At 43.3% G+C, this 25,747-nt stretch overlaps 1 protein-coding gene across 3 annotated transcripts in view; it reads right to left on the bottom strand.

The window, feature by feature from the left end:
- Window positions 1-25,747, bottom strand: part of COBL (cordon-bleu WH2 repeat protein) — a 238,094-nt gene that overhangs the window by 18,079 nt on the left and 194,268 nt on the right. For all 3 annotated transcript variants that reach the window (XM_054990870.1, XM_054990871.1, XM_054990872.1), the window contains 4 exons: window positions 25,603-25,747; window positions 4,969-5,072; window positions 1,775-3,759; window positions 376-495 (listed from right to left, as the gene is read on the bottom strand). The exon at window positions 25,603-25,747 is cut by the window's right edge and continues 165 nt beyond it. In XM_054990870.1, the coding sequence (XP_054846845.1) occupies window positions 376-495; window positions 1,775-3,759; window positions 4,969-5,072; window positions 25,603-25,747 (2,354 nt within the window). The remainder of the gene's footprint in view (window positions 1-375; window positions 496-1,774; window positions 3,760-4,968; window positions 5,073-25,602) is intronic.

Below are 25,747 nucleotides of genomic sequence, written 5' to 3'. Positions count from 1 at the left end.
GACCTGTGCTGTGCCCCGGAGCTAGCAAGCTAGATACATGAATGATTAAACGAATGAACGGGTATTTCTCAGGCTCCAGGAACAGATGACTGAGTTACAGCAAGCCTCGTTCTGCTACAACTCTCTCATTTGAGCAAGTCATCAGTGACCTTCTGAACTACAAGGATTATCCTCAGTTGCAACAGGTGAAACTCTAGTAAAGTCAGTGAGTGCAGAATCTGCTCCATCTCACTGGAAAGGTATATGGCAACCACGCCTGTACTGATCTGTTTTCTTTGGGCTTTTTCATGACAATGGGACGTTCATTTCCAGATCACTGATACGGTACAGTAGAAGGGATAAACAAGCCACGGAAAGGAAACTTTTTGCCTTTACCTTTCTCAGCTTGGAGGTTCCACTGTGACCTCTAATGGCGGCCAGGAGGGCACAGCGCTCATTCTCCGGCTCCAAAACCAAAGCTTTCTTCTGAGTTCCATTTACAGTGTTGTCTGAAATCTAAAATGTGATAAAACAAATGCACATAATCTCTCTTTTTAACTCAAAGTTTGGAAATGTAGATAATTTGAGCATCTGGAAGATCACCCCAGCTGAACTCCCAACACAATAAACTGAAATTTGCTGTGCAGGGCATAAATGTTGTTTGTTGTCTCCATGCATGCCCTGCCCCCCCCCCCTTGTGCACAAAGCCTGATTAGGGCTTTTGGGCTTGAGAAGCCTTGAAACAAGCTTCCAGGCCATATGATGTCCAAATGCAGCTGCCTGGTGAACTGGAGTTTGCCTGTCTCTGATAAACCAGAACCCTAAGCCTTGATTTAACCCCAGTTTGGAATCCCTTGTAGATTGAATCATAGAGTTGGAAGGGGCCATACAGACCATCTAGTCCAACCCCCTGCCCATTGCTTCAAAGCTTCTCAAACCAAGAAGTCTTAATTGCATGGCATAAGCAAGAGAAGGGTGCCTAAGCATAACAAACAGTGTCTGAGCCTGCCACGGCAAATCTCCGTTTAATTACAGCTCGTTGTGACATCTCTGTGCAAATTCTGTTGGAAGGCCTAACATTTTAGTCTTTATCCTCATATGCCACTGATTATTAAATATGAATTGTGTGTAAACGTTGGTTCTATGAATGATGTATTGATCAGAGAGGAGAAATCAGACTCTCTGGAACCAAAGGCAGTACCCACTGCCACAACATGTTGTGTGATTAAATCTTTTACATTATCCTTCATGAGGACACGGTTAGTCTTAGAGGCTAATTATAGCTAATGCTCTCTCTCTCTCTGCAATACATACCTGTATCCATCTTCCTACTCTAAACAAGTGCAGCTGTTATTGCTGTTTCATAACACACAGTACGTGCAGAACAGACAGTAGCCTCCGCAGTATCTTGCTAATATAAATTTTTAAAAATACCATGCGTACAGCTGCTGTTATAAAACAAGACAGGTATCTGCTAAGGTAAAAAGGCCAGGTTTATCATTTTAACTAATCTAAGAGCCAAACTACAAGTGACATCTTACACAGGTTGGACACTAGTCGGCTTCCCTCAAGTTTTGATGGGAAATGTAGGCGCCCTGGTTTTACAGCTTGGCTCTCCATTACAGCTGCAAGACCAGGATGCCTACATTTCCCATCAAAACTTGAGGGAAGCCGACTAGTGTCCAACCTGTGTAAGACGTCATTTGTAGTTTGGCTCTCAGAGCAGCTTTGGGTGTTACAGGAAGTGCTAAGCATCCTAGAGTACTCAACACTGATCTCAGCTGGGTTATCTTACCTTTCGAAGTTTTTCTCTTCCTCCTGCAGTCTGGATGGCTTCCATTAGAGCGCTGTGAAGCGATGTGTCTTTGGGAAGTGGCTTCTGGATGACTGGTTTAAACTTTTTCTTTGGCCCGAAGACATTGTAGATGTTGTCATCCCTGATAGGAGGCTCCTGTCCATTCCTGGTAGAGGCACTTCCAAGGTTTCTTTCTTTCTCAGAAGCCACTTGGTTAACCAGAGGGGTGCCACTGAATTCCTGCGATCCGCTGTTGACAGTATGCCCACTACTCGACTTCACAAGGGAGCTGGAAGTGATGGAAGATGAGGGGCCATTAAATGGTTTAAGGAAGGAGAGGGGACTAGTCGGACCAGTCTGCTCCCCATTTTGATAGAATATAGGCGATGTTTCTCGAACAATTATATTTTGTATGGAGCTGCCACCGGTCTCCTTTTCTGCGATGCCATCTGTAGAAGAGCCCGTGGTAAACGGTGCACTGAAGTTCCTTCTGTAGTGGTTAGCAGGACTGGCCTGATTCAGTGACTTACTGTTGGCAGTACTGTTTGTCATCTTGGACTGAGCACCAATTGGTAATTTATTTCCTGTATTTTTACTGCAGCTGAAGATACTTGAATAACCTTCATTTGTTCTTGCTGGCTGTGGTTCCTCTGGGCAGTATTTGGCCACAATAATGCATCTTTTAGGAAGGGATTCCGTATCAGTTTTTGCCCCCCTTTGATCATTATTTTCTTCTCCCTTGTCATGTCTTTCCTGATGGGTTTTAAACGGGGGTGGATCCAAGGATTTTGCAATTGCAGAAGCTACATAATGGCTTGATGTTCTTCTTTGGGGCTTCTGAAATGGTAGCTCTATCTTATCCTTGTTAACTACTGGGGCAGTTGGTGTTTTCATTGGGTACTGTGGGACACGAAGGGGTGGCTTCGTTTTTTCAGGACCCAAATTATTTTCAACAACTTGTGAACCAACTGGTGGCGTCGTTGCCACTTTCAGACTTGGAAAGCAGTCATGCTGGGTTTCAGACGTTTTACTGAGGGGTTTGGAATTAGGGGCAACTGGGGATTTGTTAGAATAACCTACTGGGGACTCCTCAAGCGGTTTTTCTACAGAGTTTGACCTCCAGTATGCTTTGGCTCTCCCAAGGAGGCTTTCCCTTGCTTCACTAGAAGGCGAGGTTGCAGCAACCTTTTTAATCCCCACAGGATTTGGAGTCACCAAGTTGCCCAGCTCATCTATTTTAATGGCACCAGTGGACAGAGATGCATCTGTGTCAAAACATTTCACTTCAGGTTTGGGAGGAACAACTTTAAAGGTTGTTAGGCCTGTCTTGGGCTCATAGCTTGCTACTGCATTGTGAACACGGCTGCACCACAAGGATGGTGGCGGAATAGCTTCCTTATCTTCAGTGGATCGTGAGGATGCTAGCCTGAATTCCAGCTCAGTTTTAATTTTGCCTGGAAGCTCTCCCTTGGCATTCTGCTCATTCGGTGATTTCACTTTCTCCTTTGTGCCATCCACTTTGTTCATAAGCTTGAGGTCAGAAGCCTTTTTAAAGACCACCTCCGTGTCCCTTTTCTCCAACCAGGATGCCTGCGTCTCAGACTCGTATTTCTGCTCTTCCTCATTTTGATGTCTCAGTTCGGGATCAGGTGACTGCTGTTGTAATACACTCTTAGATGAACTCAGAGATCCCCTGTCCACATATCCCTTGCTGAAAGAGCCAGCGTTGTTGTTTTCATTGGACAGCTTCCCTGGGTTAACGAGACTGACTGGAACACCGTCATTTGTCTGCGTCTGGGAAAGCAAAGCATCTCTTCTTTCTCTCGTAGAGTGGATTCTGGTATCAACTTCTGGAACTTCATCTATAATTGTCACTGGCACAGCAGCTGGGAGATCTTCAGCAGCCTTAGCATTTTGTGGGAAAGAACCATCTGTCTCACTGGATACAGAACCCCTTTCAGAATCTTCATGCATACCTTCCATCGCTATGAAGAATATCAACAAAATCTTTCAAAAACTTGTAACATATGTACCTTGGCATTCTGATATATTATAAAATATTAACGGAGACAACATCTGAGCACGCACACTGGGGAGGGGCAGCTTTGAACATTAAACAGCAGCTCCCATGCTGCATATGCAACTCCATGGGTGCAAAAGCTGTTCGCCATGTGACAGGTGAAAGCAAACAGCTCCACTCTGTGCAACAAGTTATTTGTGCAGTTCTGCTGTTCTCTTAAATGCAGCCTTAATAGTTAAAGCACTATTTTACTTGCATACTCATGTCAAACTTATTCCAAGATGTCTTTCCCTTCCTATGCACTGAGACCAAGTAAAATAAAGCAATTCCCATATCAAGACACTCATGAAAATGTAATCTAGATGAGTCATGCACGCAGCTTATTTCCCTAGCTATCTAGATTTCCAGGAAAGCTCAAAAAAGCAAATTATATGTATTATGCAATCTCACATGATGTTCTCAGGTGCTAACTCATGTTAATAATCATTGGACTGGAAAATACTACACAGGCATTGATGCACAACTGTGAATGGTTATCAAAGGGATGTGTTTGTGGCTAACATAGAATACACACTATAGCATTTGAACAGAAGTGGGTTTTTGTGGCAGCCCTCTTTTCTCCAACCGTATTTAGGGATTTCGGAGTTTTCTTTGCAAAGTAGAGATTAAGCAAGAAGGTAAAACATGCACTCTTCGTCACATCTGTAGATAGCAGTCTTGTGTTGTAACCGAAAGCAGAGGGCTGGATTTCTCACTGTACAACTCTATTGAAGATATGCCAATAGACCATTTTGACTGTCTGAAGCTATTGACTTTCTTCTGTCAAGAGATACTTAATATCTTTTCAACATAATGATCAGAATAAATAATAGTATTAACAAGTTTATTGGCTTGTCCTAACTTCTTCCTATGCTCCCTAAGCATAATGCTCAGTGACAACCTTTGCTTGTATACAAGCCTCCGTTACAGTGCCCTAAAGAGGTAAAAGGCGGCTAGGAACGGAAGCAGAATTGTCTCTTGTGTTGAGATGTTCTGCAGTAGGAGGGTTTGGACTACAGCTTCTTTATCACCTCCTCTGAGTCTCTAATTTTGGCTGCCATCTAAATGACTTAATTGGTGGACTGCCACTGTGTTCCTCTTTTCTTCATTCTTTCGGCAGCACAAACACACCTACCTGCTAGTTCTTTATCCAACGCAGCCAAGGTCTGTTCCAGCCGAGCAGCAATGAATGTCTCTGAATTTTCAAATGTAACGTCCATCATTTCGCCATCATCCGTGCTGAACAAAAAGAAGAAAAGTTTGGCTCTGCCTTACCAAATGCCATCTCATCAAAGTGAACAGACTGTGCCCCTCCATCAAACTGTGTGCACCTCTACAAGCAAGCAGTGCCTAAGTACGTCAATCTTTTTGAGTAAGGGGCTACAAGACAGACGCTTACTGCCACAGGGTTGAGAACACATAGGGTTGCCATAGGATTTGTTGCCAAGCTAGTGTAACGATTTGTGTCAATTGAGACCTTTGTACAGTGGCTCTAACATGTGGTTGCTGAAACTCTGGCAATGGTGACAGCTCTAAAAAGTGACATCTGCAATGCAATGCAAAAATACTGATGGTATTTATATAGAAGCTCCAGTTCATATAAATGGTGGCTACGTAAAATTTCAAAATGCTTCCAAGGTGACTGTAATAACTGTCTGTATGAGAAGCGTAAAAAGAATAGGCCCATCTTAAAATCAGAACTTGCAAAAAGTTGTATGTTGCTCTCAGCGTGAATTATATTAATGGGGAATTAATCAGAGTCTACATCTTATGAATAAATGTTTAAAGCACTTAAAGACGCAGTCATTAAGAAAGATGAACTAGCAGTGGGAAGAGAAACATATCTCAACATCAAAGCAAGAAGTAACTGAAAGCTGGCATATTCCTTCACCTGTTTAGTACCAAAGCACATGTTTATAGAATGTGTTCTTGTGCTCCTTGGGTGGCCTCTAGGTATACAAACATACCCAGCGATCTAGGTATTTTCACACATACCATCATTTTGGTTTTAAGATGCCAGAAACAATGAGCAGTGAGAGAATAATTGATGTAACCCGGTACATGCACATCAGCAATTAATACTACGGTCTAGGCTGATGCACATCAGGCAGCAGGTAATGCAGGTATAACCACGTTTATGCCTCACCTAGAATGAGCATGGGCAATCTGCAGCCATTTGAGCTATGCTGGGAAGGCCATGAAGCAACAGAGAAACATATAGCGTGAAGAGACCCCAAGGGTTTTCTAGTCCAACCCCCTGCACAACGCAGGAAGTTCACAGCTACCTCCCCCCTCCCCCCCCCACTGACCCCTGTTCTATGCCAAGAGAACGGCAAAAAACCTTTAGGATCAATGGTGAAGATCTACCTTGCAGAATCCTGAGTTGCTTCATTGACTTACCAGGCCAAAAGAAGACAGTGTGGCCAGGTCTGCCTCTCGTGGCCCAGGAGCTCCTCTTCTGACCTTCCACTAGCAAACAGAGTGAATGGGTCTTTTCCCAGATGGGCAACATTGTTGGCTGAAGCTCCCACCATTCATGTCTGCTCCCCTCAAGAGCAGAGATGCTGATCTTCCGGAAGGTCAACTTGCCACTCTTTGACACTCCAACCGTGACAGCGAGTGAAGTGAAACTGTGCATGTGGTTTTGCCAGCCTCTGCCAATCAGCCAATCAGGGCTAGGAAGAGGAGGAACTTTTTTCTCTCTGCAGTGGGCCTCTGTCAAAATTTTCCTCTAATTTTGACAGTAATGGGGTAAAGTCTTCAATGAGGCAACCTGGAGAAAACAAAGTATTTTCTCCATACGAAATAACGTAGACAAGGATTGCTAGGTGCACAGTTTTTAAGGATCCATAATATTGGATCCTTTTGTCTAATTCACTGCGGATTCTTTACCAGAGAGTAAGGACTGGGTTCCCTGAAATTTTGGTACCATGCGCTTTAAAAAAAAGCTACTCCAGAAAGCATAATAGGGATAGCCAATATTCCTGAATCTGAAAAAGTTTCCAGAAATGCATTTCTAAAATGATACCAATTTAGAGGAAATTATAATCATACGCTTCCTAAAATTAGGAAACAAAATTAAAATTAATTTTTTGATGTGTACACCTCCTAACATCCCCATTTTTCAAATTTGGTTTTATGTTCATATAGTTCTCTGTGTCATCAAGTCTTTCCAACATCTGCAGATAGACAGGCCATGTAAAAGACTGCTCCAATGACTCATAACACAGAAATATATTTAAAGCTACCTTTTGCACCTGCATTTTTAGCCCCACACATAACAGACTTTTTTTTTTGAAAAATGTTCCTTCTTGACCTTCTCTGTCCTCCTCTGAGAAGAGAACCTTGCCACTTTAGGCCTTCCTTTTGTTGACAGGCCTCATCTGGCTAGCGTTCAAGCAAAACACAAGGCCTTTTTCTGATAGTGTTTTACTGGCCAGATAAACATAACCAATGGCACTTTCTCACACACTGTCTTCGACATAGGAAAGAACACGATAAACTTTAGGCCCCTCGTCTCATAAAATATGAGGTGCTGAAATTATACCACTTGGGAATTTCTTGAAGGAACAGACGGATTAGCAGAGATTCCTGAAACAGCAAAGACCAACCTTTCGCTAAACTGAGGTCACAGGATATTATTTCTCTGTTGCAGCACTTAATCAGCTGGAAACAAAAATAAAGGTTAAAAAACACAATTTTTGTCAAATCAGCACTATGGGAGCTGGGCCTTTGTATATCCAAAAGGGAGCAAGACGACTGCAAAAGAGCTGCAGGTGACCAAAGTCAAAGCCATATTGATAGTTTGGAAAAATACCAAAACAGCAAGTACATATGACTAGCTATCCATTACAAAATAATGAATTTCAAACACTTGAAATAAGTCCAGTAACGAGAAGAACAGGAAAATGTTGTGGGAGCTGATATAATACAACAATTAACAGCATGGATCCACTGATGGGATGGGCTTGGTTCACACCAGCAAGGAATGCCCTGGGTGGTCCAAATAATACTGGCCTACTTTACAGGATTGTTGTAGGAGTGGTTTGGTATATTCGGTTTTAAAATATACCTGAAAAATACTTATTTGGTATTATTTGGGGAATATCCAGACATGTCTTATTTGGATATATTTGGATAAATCATTGTTTACTTTCCTGAGTTATCCTGATATATTTGGGAATATCCAGGAATTGCATTTTAAAGGTTGCAGCATCACCCCCCCCTTTTTTTTTGCAGGTTTCCCAAGCTACAAGAAGAGGGGGAAAGGCGGCATTGCTACTGTGTGTGCATTTGTGTCAGTGTTGTTTGCTTGACATGCCATTGCCAAGTCTGCTTGGCTGCCCTCGTACTACTGGCCAGTCTGGGTGCTGGGATTCTCTGGTCTGACGTCGGTTCCGTTGGGCTTGCATTGGCTCTAGGATATGCCAGGCATCTGTGAGTGACAGTGGTTCTGTCAGGCTTGTAACAGTATCCCTTGCTTCAGTTTGTTTCTGCTGGGATTTCTCTGGTTTGGCATTGGTTCTGTTAGGCTTTGTTGGTTGGCATTGAAAGGCCTGGCCAGCGTGGCTGCTCTTGTGTTTACCTAAGGCTCTTTTTAATGTTTCTTTCTTTGACCTGGAGAAAGCATTGGATAATGGTTTTCCCACTCCATAGGTAATAATGGAAAGTGACTGATGGCATCATTTCAGGGGCCAATAGAAATGGGTCTCTTAACCTAATTGACTTGAACGTGAGGGGAGGGGGCTTTAGTGGACAGGCAGGACTAGGTTCCCTGCAACTTTGCTGTAGTTTATTTGAAAATGGCTCCTCCAGCCACCCAGAAAGTTTCCCCCAAAGGAAATAATGAATCTGAATATATTCAGAATTTTGAATAAAACCCAAATTCAAATATTATACTGGTATTTTTAAACCTGAATATTGGGAATACAGAATACATATGGTATTCCAAAATACTCAAATCTGAAAAGTACCGATTTATTTTACTGCACACACCTAGATCACAGACATCATGTAAATGAAGCAACACAAGACACCGGCAGCTGGCTTGGTGTTTTAGCCCAGGCAGCTAACTTGCATCCAATGGTCCACATTTACACACTCCAATAGATAAACTGTAAGCACTGTTGTTTCTATGACTATATTACAGGAAAGAATTGGATCTGATGATAAGCATTTGCAAGTTGTATAATGGTTTAATTGAACTTCTGTACAAACTGTACCTTTTTGTAAAAGAAAGCAATTCAATTAGTTGTGTCATTGATTTAAGAGTGTTGGTTCGACTCCATTGCAAAACTAGTCCTCTGTTCACTCACTGCTCTACAATTTATCTCATAAAAGATATAAACAGGAACATACTGTAATTAAACAAACATGCAGGCCGCAGCATTCACGCTCTGCCATTTCGTATGTTCTCAGAAACTTTGTAACAAAAGGCAAATGAGGACTATTATCTAACTAGTCCCAAATGATATGCACTTCCTGGTATGTTAAGAGAACGGACCATTGGATACTCACCGTGAAGGGTCCTTCTCCTCTGAGGAAAGGAGGACATCTCAATGGGTGATTCCCACCCTTAGTCAGGGAGGCAGGAACAAGTTTTCTACTTCCTGTCTTCCTAGTGGGAGTCACCCTTTCTTTCCGTTTTGGCAACTCCAAAAGCAGCTATAGCATCATAATTATGAATACGACACTCTAGAATTTTATTTATTTATTTATTTTTGATTTTTTATTCCGCCCTCCCCAGGTTTCCAGCAGGCTCAGGGAGGATTACAAAATACATAAAGTTTAAAATATATATAACAGTTACTATAGTTAACAATTCTAAAAACATCCAATTTACACAGTTAAAATACAATTGTAAATATCAACATAGCGGCACAGAATCAACTTCAGAGCACCTCTGCATTAAAGAGTTTTTAAAAATGGGGGTATTGGTGGTGGGAAGGGCCCAATCCCTCATCAACCAGCCCGGGGGCTCCACCTAGCACCGTCCATATGCCTGGCGGAACAGCTCCGTCTTGCAGGCCCGGCGAAAGGATAACAAATCTTGCCAGGCCTGTCTCTTCAGACAGAGCGTTCCACCAGGCTAGGGTCAGGACCGAAAAGGCCCTGGTCGATGCCAGGCAGGCCTCCCTGGGGCCAGGGACCTTTAACAGATGTTTCTCACTAGAATGGAGAGTCCTCTGGGGTTCATATGGGGAGAGGCGGTCCTGCAGATATGCTGGTCCCAGTCCGCATATGGCTTTATAGGTTAATACTAAAACCTTGAACTTGATTCGGTACTCCACTGGTAGCCAGTACAGCTGACACAGTGCCGATGTTATATGCTCATGCATCAGCAAGCCCATGATAACACATGCCGCCGCATTCTGCACCAGCTGTAACCACCAGATTAGGTTCAAGGGAAGCCCTGCGTAGAACATGTTACAGTAGTCTAACCTGTAGACTACTTCCTGTCTTCCTAGTGGGAAGGTAACAGCATGCAGTACTGTATGCATTTTCTGTGTCAGAAACTGGTGAACCTGTGGCGGATCCTTCAGAGTATCACACTAGACGGAGCTACATATGTGAGGTGTCTGTACAGACTCAGACTAGTACCGTGACAGTACTGTTGTTAAGACTGTGACCTGACATCTTAAGATTGAGGATCTGAGACCGCTTGCATGACCAACCTGTAGGAAGTATAGAATGGATCTGGTTTTGGGTTTCATGACATTAACCCCTTTTTCTTTTGCATCTCCTGTGAAGGCTTTTTATGATGCATTATATATCCTGTTAGTGGACTGTCTCCTAGAGGCCAGTCGCATGTTGGTTACTTCTTGAGAATAACCTAGCCGAGAGAGCCTCGCTCACTCTCCATGCAGTTAAATGCAGCTATTCCAGGTGTGGATGCGGAACCTGGCATCGCTGGAGCATATCCAGAGATATTGGAGAAGTCAGTGGTGGAACTGTTGACAGCTGTTGAAGAGCAGAGAGCTGTGGGAGCTGAGGGCAGTAGGGTGCTACCAATATGATTTCTACTTTTTTTGTCTGGTTTTGTTCTTATCCTTCCAGATTGGCTTCAGGAGAATTGGAGTGGTTGGAAGGCAAACAGCAGAATGCTTAGCCACTGTGATGTCAACGCATTGGTTACTTTGGCCTCAGGATGGAAGCGCCTGGTGAAATTGGTCGACATGCTGTCTGTTCTGATTAGAACGTGTTCGTCTAGTATTTGTGGTCTGAAGTGTAGTAGGGCTAGATAAATTGCCCAAAGCTCCAGGAGGTTGACAGAGGGTCTCATCTCACTGCTGGACTATCGACCTTGCACTGGTGGACCTTCTAGTGCAGCTCCCCATCCAGACGGACTGGGGTCTGTGGAACCTGTTCCATTACTGGAATGCAGTGTTGCTTTCCTTGCAGAAGGCTGGTCATAGTTGTCCACCATATAAGGCTTCAAAAAAAAATATTATTTTATTTATTTATTTTTACTGAGAGGGGGAACTGAATGGAAAGACCTTTCTTGTTCATAATTTGTAGTTGGAAGGGTCTCAGAAGTCTGTAAGGGTCTTGTATGTAGTTGACCTCACTGGATGGTGTCGATACTCGGAATCAGTAGACCCATCAGTTTCGCAAATGTCATCAATAAATACCTGGCCTTTATGATCCCTTGTGACATCTCCTTTCTCTTCTTTGCCACTGCTTCAATTAGGAACAAACAATTGTGTGTTGTTCTAATAGGGCTTCCAGATGTTCTAGTCACTGTTTGGAATATAAAGAGCTTCTCTGTAAGTTGATCAGGAACTATAAACTTGTAGGCATGCAGAGCTTAACCTGATCAGTAAGTCGCCCAGGTAAGTATGTAGATTAATGCTTTTCTTCCCTTAGCTTTACACTGGGTTGATCAAATTCTTTGTGAAGGCCCTCAGTGCCCTAGAGAGGCCAAATGAAAGTACCCTGAACAGTAGATGAAGCCCCGTTGCGCAGAAATGGAGGAGTCTTTGGTGCCTGGACAAGATCGGAATGTGGAGATATGCTTCCATTAGATCTAGTACATTAAGGTACTCCTTTAATGTAGGTTGGCCCTGAGATCCATGAACAACTGATGCCAGGGTCTGAAACTGGGTCCTTCTGTATGCAAGGCAGGTGATCTGCCACTGTGCTATGGGCCCTCCATTAGTAGGGATTATGTGAAGGATCTCATTGTTTCCAAACTGAGAAGCCTAAGTCTTATGAACTTGTTGAATATTTTAAGTCTAGTATCACCCTCCAATTTCCGTTCTTTTTGGCACTGTGAAGAATATGGTTTACACTCCTTTTCCTTTTGTCCTGGGGGAGTGGAGGCATAAGAAAGGAGGGATGCACTTACCTGTAACAAGAGTGCCATCTATTTGGACTGAAGAATTCAGAGTCTCAGTAAAGGGCCATTTCCACACAGCTTACCTTGTTCCGAAAAACAGCAAAATCTCGTGCGAAGACGCTGTTATCATGTCTTCTCGCGCAATAACAACGTCTTCTCGCGAGATTTCGTTATTTTCCGGAACAAGGTAAGCCGTGTGGAAATGGCCAGGAAGTAGAAAACTTGCTCCTGCCTCCCTGACTAGAGGGTGGGAATCACCCATCAAGATGTCCTCTGCCTCAGAGGGAGAATGGTTTGGTACTATATACAGGTTAAATCACAGGAGGGTAGCACACAAGAAGTTTCTGAGCTCAGTGCTGGCTCTCTGAAAGAAAAAATGAGCAATCCTCTTGCCTGTGATGTCTAACTCTTGCTGGTGTGAACATAAGAACCATTCTGCTAGATCGAATTAAGGAACTCATCTAGTCTAGCAATGTGCTTCCAGTGGTGGCCAATAATATGACTCTATTTTAACTCTATAGAATATCTTGAGACTGCCACTTCACCGAAGTTACTGAGGCACTTCACAACAAGAAAATAATACAAAAATAAAACTCAATACAATTCACTAATAAAACAGCAGCAGTAAATAAGTATTAAATAAAATGAGAGTTAAAAGCCAAAAACCTGGGGTCCATCTTCAGCCCGTCCCTAAGCTTAAGGAAAGGTGCCCGGGGAGTGGCTGCAGGGAGGGATTTGCACAGACAAGGGGGAACGACCCTTTCTCTTATGGCCATCCCTCTCATTTCAAACATGGGAGAGGCCTCTGACATGGGAGAGGCAATCTCTTGAGTACCCTGATTCCATGCTTTTGGGGCTTTTAAAAGGTAACCCCCAATACTTTGAATTGTACTCTGAAACAAATTGGCAACTAATGAACTTTTTTTAAAAAATCTGACATCATGATGTGTACCATACAGCAATCTTTCAGCTTTCTTCTGCACCAACTGGAGTTTCCAAAAAGTCTTTAAAGGCAGCCCCACGTCAAGCATATTGGAGTAATCTAACCTAAATGTAAATGTAAAACCTAAGATGTACTCTTCTGTGCCACCATCCTGTGATTTATTTGGGATTTCCTAGTTATGGCCTTCCTTGTATATGTGTTTTGTTTAATTGTTGTTTTAATTGCTTCAAATGTGTATGTGTTTTTTAAAGTTGGCTTTAATGTTTTTAATTGTTCACCACCTTGAGGACCTTAAGTTGGGTGGAAAGGCAGCCTAAAATGTTTTAAATAGATAAAATAATAAACAAAACTTTGTGAAATTCTTGGGAAAGACCATCTGTAGGTTTGGAGAAAGTGTCATCAATATGCAGATGACACGCAACTCTTTCTCCTTTTCGACAAACTTAGGTGAGGCAGTGGGTGCCCTGAACAAGATTTTAGAGTCATTCCTGGGCTAGGTGGCAGCAAATAACCTGAAGATCAATCCAGACAAGAATTGAGGTACTCTTGGTTTACAACAGAGCTAACCATGGAATGATGAATCAGCATGTCTTGCAAGGCTTTTCATTCTCCCTGAGAAAAGCTGTTTTGCAGCTTGGGGGGTGCTAATTGATCCCCCTCTTTCTGATACACATTCAGATCTCATTTGTGGTGCATACTCCGTTTAACTGACTTTGATGGGGTTGCATCCCTTCCTGGAATAGTGAGATTTGGCCAAGCTATCCATGGTCCTACTCTATTACAAAACTTGTCTGCTGTTCACACACTGCTCTACAACTTATATCATAAAAGATATAAAGAGGAACATACTGTAATTAAACAAACATGCAGGCTGCAGCATTCATGCTCTGTCATTTCTTATGTTCTCAGAATAAAAAATGAAGTCCTCATTCGCTGGCAGAAGACAATAATAAAAAGGGATAGGCAAATCTCCTGGGGAAGGAATTCCATAGTTTTTTTTTTTTTTATAAATTTTTTTATTTTTCATAACTACAAAACACTACACCAGACTATCACAAGGAAAGGGAAGAGGGAAGGGACAAAGGGGAGTGGAAAAAGAAAAAGGGGGGGGAATGAACTACAAACACTAAACACTACACTTCAATGTTTCCCTTCATACTGTCATAATACAAAAATAGCTCCATAGAATAATGATGGAGTGGTTAATCATACAGAGAATAAACATTTCAAATTCTGATTAAACTTTCCTCCCCCTTCTGGGTCCCGGACGCAATTCTCTCTGTGCAACTGCTGTTGCAATGCTCTCCTCTTCCCCCCCCCCCTCCGGCTCCTCCTTTTCTTCGTTCTTGGTGCAGCAGAATTCTGGGTTTTTATTCTCAAAATCCTTTAGTTGATCTTCTGATAATATCTTATAGGCCTGATCTTTATGGAATTCCATAGTTTTGGTGCCACTACCAAGAAAGCCCGTTCTGGAGCTGCCATCCATGTGGCCTCAAATGATGGGGACACCTGAAGCAGGGCCACTGGAAATGACTAGTGACCAGTTAAGTTCATACGGAGTAGGCAGTTCTTAAGGTATTTTGTTCCCAAATTGTATGGAACGTTAATGGTCGATACCAGCACTCTGAATTGGGCAAAGAAGAAAATGGGAGCCAGTGTGGGTGGAACAAAACTAGAGTGATATTGTCCCTATGAGTGGCTCCAGTCAACATTCTGGCTGCAGCATGTTGCAACAATGGTTGCTTCTGGACACTTCTCAAAAGCAGCCCCATATAGAGCACACTGCAGTAGTCTAATCTAGACGCTGCCAAGTTGCAAGATAGATGGCAAACAGTGTGAGGGACCATGAATAAATTGGTGGTGTACTAGAAAACTTTCTTCTGCATTGTGGTCGAAAACAAACAACTTAGATGTTGAAATCTGAAATCCTCTAATTTCCACTTGATCTGCCCATTCAACAGGGCCCAGCTGTAAAACAAATTAAAAAGTGGTTCGGTATGGTGTGGGGAGAGGCCATGATCAATGGTAAATGTTATAAACTTGGTAACTAAAGGGCACTGCTGTGCACTACTGATGCACTCTCTATGGCAGGAACAAGACCAAGCTCTGATGAACCCCACAGCACCCCCAACTGATAATACCAGTGAACTAGACAGGAATGGAACCACCAGAATGCAGTTCCCCGATACCCATCTCTGCAAAACAGTCCAGAACGATACAAGGCTGTTAGTACTGAAAGTCTAGAGAAGTCCAGCAGAATCTCTGCCCTGGGACCCTATTTTGGATTGAAAAGTGGCATATAAATGTTTTAAATGAAATTAATAAATTAAATAAATAGGGTCACAGTCTCCCTGTCTCTCCCAGCAAAGGTGGGCAATCAGGTCAAGGTCAGTTCCAAAACTGGGTATAAAATCAAGCAAACTGGTATAATGCCCCCAAACAGTCGGGAATTGCCCAGCCAAGTACACCCACACAAGCATAAAGGAGAAGTTAGTGGACAACTGACAACTGTTGGTATTGTCTAGGACCTGGGCCTCATGACCAGTCCCATCAGGCCAGCTGAAATGTCCGTCCCTGCAAATCAAACAGATATGCTTGAGTGACCTACCCTCCATCTCTCTCAAGCAGCCATCACAAAAAAAGTGCTACAAACTCCCAGAAGGAAAAGCATTTGCTTCTTGAAGGAGATGGAAACAAATCTCGTAGAAAAGGTTTGCAATTATAAGCCATCACCAGCACCACTGGTGTACACATTCTTTTACAATGGAGACCAGTTAAGACTTTTGAAACAGAAAGCTGTAATAATTTTTTTTTATTGGGAAGGAAAAGCTCAAACGTTTCTTCCAAATGCAAGGCTGCCATAAGTAGCAAATATGTACAGTATTTAATTTTTTGTTGACATTTTTGTCTTGCCCTTTTTCTCATTCTGAAAGCAAGGCATGAAGAGGGAAAGAGGGAAACGGAGAAAATACGTTACCGGTTATTTCTTTTTCAGTCATTAACTGATCCAATTATTGGCTTCGCTCGAAGTTCTTTTTTTTTCTTTCATTCATCCTCCCACACCACCCCTATTTGAAGAATGCTTTATTTTCGCCAGGGAGGATTCATAAATCTATTCCCACTCTACTATAAATGAAACAGATGGGTACGTGACATAAGAATCCAGGAACAGCCACTGGATTCAAATTCTCGCGTGACCACAACGGTTACTTAGCTCAAATGGCTTTGTATGGAAAACCGAGATAAAAATGGTACACTGAAAATTATTATAGGAAGTATCAGTATCTATCCACTATAGCTGTTCAATAAGAACTTATTAGCCCATGAGCACGTCACACGTATCTACAGTAGCTGCCCAAGAAGAACTTATCAAGCACCTGACGGGTTGCGTGATGAGGAAAGCCATGTGGCGAGAGCTATGCCCTATGGGGCTACCCCGAAGTAGCCTAAGACAATACCTTATTCACTTGTTAGGCAAATTATTATGTTCAAGCCCTGATACAAACCCCGATTAGACATGCTGAACCAGTTCAACTAAAACAAAATATTATCATGGTGGGAAATATTTTTGGAAAACTCCGTTGTTGATCATAGCTGGATCGGTGATGTCTACATGCCTGAGTTTTATGATTAGATGTTATAAATAATACTCTTTAAGCCATAATATAAGAGAAAGAGAACATGCAAGCAGGTATATATGGTGCACTGTAGGCAACATTTTATAGTTTTAAACTAGTCAGCCTTGCTGTCAGGAACCCGAAATCAAAGTTGCCTTTGTCAGCAGTCCCGATGCGTTCCTAACACAGTTTTGCATCTTGAAGCGGGTCTAATCTCTCTGGCAGCTTGTGCATGGACACACAGGATTGATTACTGGCTGAAACTTGTTTTTTCTCCTGTGGGTCTTGCACCTCGAACATAAATTGACACCTTTCACTCCAAATGGAAAAGGTCTCTTTCAGAGAAATTCCATTCCACTGGATATTCCCCAAGCAGCTTAATAGCACTGGGTTACTTAAAAGCTAAACTTGAAATCAAACAAAGGATTTGGGATATCGAACTTCAACACCATTTAAGTTCTTTGGCAAATTACTCTCATTCTCAGAACTAAAAATGGGTGTTGTCAAATTATTTAGCTAATTTATCGATTCCCAAACACAGGATAGCTTTTACTCTGGCTCATCTCTAAGTTCTTCTGTCTGTTTTATTAGGAGGATGATACCATGGCATGCTGCTTCATGAAACTGAAATGGTTAATCATGTGTTGCTGCACTGCCGCTTCTATGACGACTCATCTTTCCTCCAAAAAATCTGGAGAAGATTGGAAGAATGGTATACCTCTTTCTTGTTAGGTGATCTTCAGCCTGGAATCTAGAACAGAGTGGCTGGATTTTGTGCAGCTGTCAGAGTCTACCAAGGTACAATTTAGTGTTATGTATTTTCTGCTTTAAATTTTTAAAATATTCCTTCTGTAATGGTTGTATATACAATTTCTGCAACTTCATGTACGTTTTATTGTTGGTCTTTGATCATAAACAAAAATCTATCTGTTTGTAAAATGTTGCCAAAGATGGGGAAAATGGTAGTCTGGGAGGAGAAGAACAGCATCTCAGATGGTTTAAATGTCTGTTTGGTATTTTAATTATTTCCTTAATATCATTTGGAAAAGATTCGGTGTAAATGATGGATGTTAAGTTGAAAAGTAATGAAGCCTCATGTAGAACAGAATCCCAAATGGCCATCTATGACAGCAATCCTATTAGGCATTCTCCAAATACTTTGACTGTGACCCTAGATATTCTTGTAAGCAGATTTCTTAACTCAGCTATTATCCACTCACTGTAGCTCAAAGGGATAACTTACCCAGAAGTGGCAAGTTTTCCAAACTATCCCAAATCCACTGTATGCTAACAGAAATAAATCTGAATCTTCACATCATCTTTCTGCATCTGCACATGGGAATGAGAAATATACACGCATACTAGTGACACATGACTGCAATAATTCCCAGTATTATGGCAGTCTGTTATGGAAGAATCACCGAGATCCTCTGTGTATATGCACTTTTCCCACACAGCACAGCACTTCTTTCTGCAACTGCAGACAGATGTGAACCCCCATATAACTGAGTGGGCAGTGCTGCTGCAGCATCAGCCAGCCCTTCAACCCAGAACCCATTGTCAGAATCAAAGCAGCCCTGAAACATCATCACCGAACCTGAACAGTGCTGGCCCTCATGTGGCTAGCGAAAGGAGCTCAACAGGGCCAGGCATGAAGGTCACATGAGGTTCTACAGAAAAATATGTCTTTTCCCATGACCCACAAAATAGATTAACACACACACACCCTTCCCCGAGGAAACATCAGGATGGAGCATGCACAGGCCTGGTGGTGAAACTGAATGAGGAACCCGCCTCTGATAAGGCTGCAATGGTGACCAAAAGGGCACCCAAACTCTCCCAAGATTAGGAAATCCCACAAGAGTTCAGCTACCATTTTGGTGACCTTAGCAACCCCAACAGAGGGGGTCAGCCTTGTGTTTTGCTGCTAGGTGTGTGGGGGGGGGCTCGGCAAAGAGTGCAATTGCCTACGTATCACTCGTGAAGGGAAAGGGCACTGAATGAGCAGCCGAGAAAAAAGAGGGGGCACTGAGAGAGTGCTGGGTGGGAGGAAATGATATGGAGTAGGTGGCTAGGAGAGATGAAGGGGGACAAGGGATGAGGTGGCGAAAGGGGGAAGTTTAGGGAATGAGGTATGTTTTGAAGAAAATATGAAACTGGGGGAAAGAACGGGCACAGAGTTGGAAGCAAAAGCTGGGGAATGCGGGAGGAGGAGAGGGGAATGCAAACAGGAGTTAAAGGGAGGGGGGAACTAGGCTAAGGCAGGGAAGCAGGAAGCAGGAAAGGTGGGGTGCGATATGACCAGTGAAGGGTGTAAAGGAAAGGCGGGAAGGCAAGGAAGATAGAAGGGAACAGAGGCTCTGAGAGATGGGGGGAGAGGAGCACTGCAAGGGTAAGGATAATGGGGTGATGGGAGGGGAAACGAGAAGAGGAGCTGTTGAGGAGCTGGAGAGAGGAATGATGAGGGCTGTTGAGCTGGATACAAGATTGAAGGTGAAGTGACTGAGTGGAAGGAGGAGGCTGAATTAAAGGATAGGGAAAGGCATAGCAGGGAAGGCAAAAAGAAACCAAAGGTGAAGGAAATGATCAGAGAAAGGAGAGCAGAGATCAAACACAAGGATTGTTTTTTAACTTGTCCCCCCATCAGTTTCAGAATGTGCCCCCCACACTGAAGTTAAATGTGGGGGATGACTGTAAGGTGTACATGAGGAAATAGTCAAACATAATCCTTAAAAGCAGTGTTGCACTTACCTGTAACTGTTATTCATTGAGATCTTCTGTGCAGGCACACATGGGACTACACGTGCAGGCCTGCCGATTGGAGGTTTTTAGAGCTAATTTTTCACCACCAGAGGGCGCCCTTGCCTCCCCAAAACGCCTGCGTGGCTGTTTTCCCGCCGAAAACAGCCCTCTAGGGAGGCACGATGCCCTCTGACCCTCAGTCCTCTTTCGCCACCATACTCTCCAGGTAAGTAGACGAGCCTAAGCAGGGAAGGAGGGAGGGTATGTCTGCCTGCACAGAAGACCTCAATGAACAACAGTTACTGGTAAGTGCAACGCTGTTTTTCATTGTTGGTCTTTCTGTGCAGTCCCACATGGGAGTTTGACAAGCTGATTACCTGGGTGGTGGATCTTGCTTGTTCTTAAAGGAAGAGAGACTGGAGTACAGCTGTGCCCAGTGCTGCCTCTTTCCTGTCGAGTATGTCCAGAGCATAATGTTTGATGGTGTCAGCGGACGACCACATCGTAGCTCTGCAGATGTCCTAGATTGGCACTCCTTTCAACAACGCCACAGAAGACGCTTGTGACCTTGTGGAGTGTGCATGAACCTCTAATGGGCAAGGTAAGTTCACATACTGATAACTTAACTGCTTGAACCACCCACCTTGCAATGGTCTGAGCGCTTGCTCTTTTCCCTTTGTTAGGTCTTGAGAAGCAGACAAAGAGGTGAGAGTCCACCCTAAAAGGTTTAGTACAGTCTATATAGAAAAGAATAGCTCTTTTTATACCTAAAGGATGTAATGCTCTTTCTGCCTCCCCTGATTGTCCCTGGAAAAAGGTAGGTAATACTATTTCTTGTAACACATGGAATTTTGATGCCACTTTGGCCTTTCAATTGGAACAGAGGTCTGTCGAGGCATCGAGTCTACCGGATCTGGAACAGAACAGCGGGGCTTTCTTGTTTTCCCCCATAGCAAACAAGTCTATGTCTAGAAAACCCCAAGTCAAGAACACTGTTTTTATGTAAGATAATTCTATGGACCACGCATGGTTGTTCGAATCCAGCCTGCTTAGGGTGTCCGCAGTAATATTGGACGTTCCTGGGATATGAATGGCTTGGAGGCTGGTGCCATGAGCTATGGCGCATTCCCAGGTCACAATAGCTTCTCTGCATAGTCCTTTTGAGGCAGTGCCCCATTGTTTGTTAATACATCGCTAAATGTCTGTCAATACTTGCACATGTTTGCCCTGTACAATATCTGCAAACGAGATAAGTGCATAACGAATGGCCCGCAGTTCCAGCACATTAATATGCAACTCCTTTTCTTGTCTTAACCATCTACCATAGGTATGGAGCTGACCACAGTGAGCCCCCCACCCAGATGTCAATTGGTGATAATGGTGACATCTACCTTTCTGGAACCCAAGTCCATACCGGTAAGTAAATGGGCATCTAAAGTCCACCATGTGGACAGTAAACTTGCTCTCTGGCGAGTGAGCAACTGGATGATAAACCAAAAGGAACCACAATTGCAGTTTCCTCATGTACAATCTGGCCATCGGAGTCACCATAGTAGTTGCTGCCATGACACCCAACAAGGTCTGAATGGCTCTGGCCAATTGGAACCTATAGGCACCAAATTGTTTAACTGTGGTGTTACGACCCTTTCTTTCTCTTGGGTAGATTTGGTCTTTAAGCCTTTTATTCTTGCCCCCTCTTGGTAGATTGCTGTCACCAGGAATTAAATTCCAAAATAACTTAAATTTCTCCTTTTATTAACGTGCCCATGGATCAGGCTTTTCATGCTATTTTGTGGCCCTGAGTAAAGGAATGGGATATAGGAATAACTCTGGGATTTAAAAAAAAAACTTTTATTTTTATAAGAAGCATATCGGTTTCATATTATTTCTAAAACTTGGTTTCAAAAGAATAGTTCTCAGTTCTTAAAGTTACTTTACTTAAACTCAGTCACATAGATCTCTCAGGCTTTGCACAGTTTCCCTGCTTTGATATTAATTTCTCTCTCAATTACCAGTAAGACCTTTTCTCAGGCACACACAGTTTGCCTGCTTTTCCCTGACTGAATGTTCTTTCACAAACACACAGTTCAGGTTTCCACACAGGTTATATTTCTCTCAGACAACATAAGCAGGCTCAGGCTGCACGCAGCTTGCCTGCTTTCTCCTGACTCAATATTTCTTTTTCAGTTACAAGTAAGACCTTTTCTCAAGCGCACACACAGTTTGCCTGCTTTTCCCTGACTAAATATTTTCTCTCCACTCTCAGTCTCAAACTGCCTTCACTCCGCCCACCCTCTCAATCATCAACCAATCATATCACTCCCTCATCCCTCTCTTTCACCCCTACTCTTCATCTATACCACACCAAGCATTTAAAGACACATACACACATTTACTTAAAATCGTTACACGTGGCTTTAATATGCATAGCCCAATCTGCCAGGAGGAAAGCTTTATTGGCCTGACTGTCAAGGATAGCATCAATGAACTGTACTTCCTAGAAGGCGTCAGACTGGATTTCCTGAAGTTTATGAGAAGTCCCAGAGTTTGGCAGGTGCGAACAATGAGGTCAACATGGTTTTGCAACACTTCCCTGGAGGGAGCGGACACCAGCCAGTCATCCAGATATGGGTATACGGAGCACCTTAAGGTACGTAAATGTGCCACTATTATGGCCATACATTTCATGAACACTCTAGGGGCTGTAGCTAGGCCAAGCAGCAGCACCTGATACTGATAACTCTGTCCGTTACAGGTAAATCTAAAGTATTTCCTATGGAAGGGGTGGATTGCTATATGAAAAAAGCGACCTTCAGGTCCATAACTGCAAACCATGAATTGTTGGGGGTGTTTTCATAAGTAGCAAGGTTCCAAGACTGAGAGTTGACTCTGTTTTATATGATGTTATGCACCTTGCCAGTAGAATGAAATGCTTCCGTCCGATCTAATAACACATTATAGTCTCTGATTTATAATAATAGTCAACAGGTAATATTGTGGTGGGATTGAGCTTTACAGTTAGCTAGTGAGAAACAACGTGGCTAGTAAACCCAGTCCCAGTTGAGAGCTGATAACTGGCTGCTGACAGGCAGTGCTGGAATTCAAAAAGGCTTCCAAACGGCTTGCACAGTTGCACTTTCTCAGAGTTTAATCATCCATCCATTATTATTAATGTAATGATCGTAATTATTTTTGGTTTATAAAGACACCCTTGCCTGAAGGCTTCTGGAAGCCCTTTCAAAAGGATAAAATGAACCAAACTCTGCAAGATGGCTTAATATATCCTAGAATGTGATCAAAATCATAGATAAAAGGTAGACTAGTGTACATCTTTTTACTAAATCTGTCCTGCCGCTCTTTATTGTAAACGTAAGATCCTTCAGGCCAGGAACTGCTCCCTGCACCCATTTTGTCAAGTACCACGCAGACCAAGTGTGCTACTCATTGACTTCAACACACACAGCAACATTCAGGCCCAGTAGCATCTAAAAGACCAAGCAGATTTCAGGATATGAGCTTTCGAGACTCAAAGCTCTCTATCTGATGAAGAGAGCTCTGATTCTCAAAAGCTCGCACCATGGAAATCTAGCTGGTCTTTAAAATGCTACTAGCCCCGAATCTCGCTCTTCTACTACAAACCAACACAGCTACCCACCTGAAACTCCACATGGCAATGTCTTCTAAAAATTCTTAAAGCACTGATCAACAGCTCTTCGTAGAATAACTCCACTAAATTAGATCCAGAGGAGTTAGCCGTGTTAGTCTGTAATAGCAAAATAGTAAAGAGTCCAGTTGAACCTTTAAGACTAACCAACTTTATTGTAGCATAAGCTTTCAAGCATCATCTGATGAAGAGAGCTGTGATTCTCAAAAGCTTATGCTACAATAAAGTTGGTTAATCTTAAAGGTGCTACTGGACGTTACTATTTTCCCGCTAAAGTAATTTCAGTAGAGTATTATTTCATCAATGTGCGGATATTCCATGAAGCTGAGAATTATTTGTTAAGAAGTTATCATTCATACCTTTGAGCTGCTCTCCTGGTCTAATGTTTCTGTATCTGAGGAATCTGTAGATCATGTAACCCTTTAGAAACCTCTTCAAATTCCCACCTCTGTTTATAAAGCACTATAACAAACCCTGCCTCAACTTCATGCCAACTTTGTTGTGTGGAGTATTTTGTTCGCTCGCAAAGTGACCAACAGGGCTTGTACCCTTCCTGAGGCAAGGCAGATGGCACGTGGTATGGGAGATTTCTAGCTGGGAATGAGTAGAGCTTTTTCTCTGGGAAAAGAGGTGGTGGAACTCAGTGGCGTAGCATGGGTTGCCAGCACCCAGGGCAACTCCCGGCAGGAGGTGGCGCCCCTGGCACCACGTGCATGCGCTCCCAGGGCTGTGCAATGATGTCACTTCCGAGAAGTGATGTCATCGCACAGGGCACAGATGCCCCCCCTGGAGCACTCTGATTCAGGCCTGCTTACCTCCCTGTCCCGTCCCGGGCAGCCCTTTGGCACAGCTACCCGTACCGCTGCCACCAGCTCAGTGTGCTCCTCAGCCAGCAGCCACTGCAGGAGGGCCAGCTCGGCAGCCAGCCGCCCCATCAGCACGGCAGGCACTGTGGGCAATCTCCCACGGATGCAGTGCAGGATCTCCTTGGTGTGGCGCCCCCTAAAAATGTTGTGCCTGGGGTGACCACCTCTCCCCCCCACACACACCACTGGCCCAAGCAAGCCCATGAGCTCGGATTGCCTGGGCGCAGGGCTGGAACAGAGGAGCACTAGGAAGGGGAAGCACCAGGGCCTGGTCTCTATGCCCAGGACAGGAAATCTCCTGCGCCGACTGGCCATGCCTGCTGCTTCGCCACTTGGTGTGCCCTCACGGGCAGGGAGGCTACCTTCTGCCTCCAGGGGTGGGGGGAAGCATTCGAAGAAGCGGCAGTAAAGGCAACCCCTCCCTAGCAAGCTGGGGTGTGGGGCCCGCTCCTGTTTCGCCACTACTGAGGCGCAGCGTGCCACAAGAGCTGGGCACCTTAGGCTGCACATGGGGAGGAAATGGAATCAGGGAGTGGGGCCACCAGACACTTGATTACTTTCAAGAGGTGCCAGAACTGCGCTCCACCACATTCCGGCGGAAAAAAAGCCCTGGGAGTGAGCATAATTACACTTTTTTGCTTTCCTAAGAATTCCTTAGATATTTCTCACAAGCAGAAACCTCCAGAATTTAGCTGGAAAATTCACTTTGCTCAATGGCACCTCTTCAAAATATGGGGAAACATGAACAGGCCATGGTAATGGTCCTACAGACATATCAGCAGATCAGCTATTCAGTGCATGTAACAAGAAACATGGTCTTTATCCTACACATTATTAGATCAAAATGTCTAACTGTAAAATCAGGAACCTGTTGCCATCCAGACACACCGACCTTCCCTATATCATCAATGAAATAAATGACAGTAACTTTTCTTGTCCATGACCTGTTTCCCATTTATTTTATTTTCTGCTTTTTACTGTAGGGTCAGGGTTGACAAAAAAAAACACAAAGAAACATTTAGTAAATTCTACGTACACTTACCAGGAATTCTACATACACTTACCAGGAAGTAAGAACCATTGGCCTCAGTGGGACCTCTCTATGAATATGCATATAAATGAACTGAAAATCCTAGTTTCTAAGAGCATATAAAAAAGTTTTATCCAATTCTGCTTTACAAAATTTACCTTTGACTTGACAGTATTCTTTCACTTAAGATGTGCACAATATAACATTAGCGTTGGGTCATGGCAGAAGAAATAATATGGAAACCTACAGTAATATCTCAGTGGAATTAATGTTTCAATATTAGCTAAAAATATGGGATTACTTGAGAAGTGCCTGGGTCGGGTGAGAAGGGGGTAAAAAATGAGGAATTCACCCTGGAAAAAAGAATCCTGCAATGTTGGTAATTACCAAAAAATGACCTATCCTAAGTACCATGAACATACACATTAGACTGTTTTGGCATCAGAGTTTTTAATTAGGATGAGCCCTCAGGTGTTGATTTGACTTCTGATACAGCAACAAAAAGCGGGGGGTGAAAAGGTTAGACTAAGCAGAGATCTCTTCCAGATTGCCCGACAAATAACACTTACCTTTGGTGAATATTCTCAGACTCATCAGAATTGAAGGACGTTTTCCTTAAAGAGCAAGACTCTGCAACAACCGTGGACTCTGCTTCAGCTGAGGTCTCCTGGGCATTGACAGACTTGTCTCTTGACCTCATACTATCATTTTGTG

Source organism: Eublepharis macularius, chromosome 11, assembly GCF_028583425.1.
Source record: "Eublepharis macularius isolate TG4126 chromosome 11, MPM_Emac_v1.0, whole genome shotgun sequence".
Lineage (NCBI taxonomy): Eukaryota > Metazoa > Chordata > Lepidosauria > Squamata > Eublepharidae > Eublepharis > Eublepharis macularius.
The sequence above is the reverse complement of the archived record's forward strand: the minus strand, read 5'-3'. Positions and strand labels throughout refer to the sequence as shown.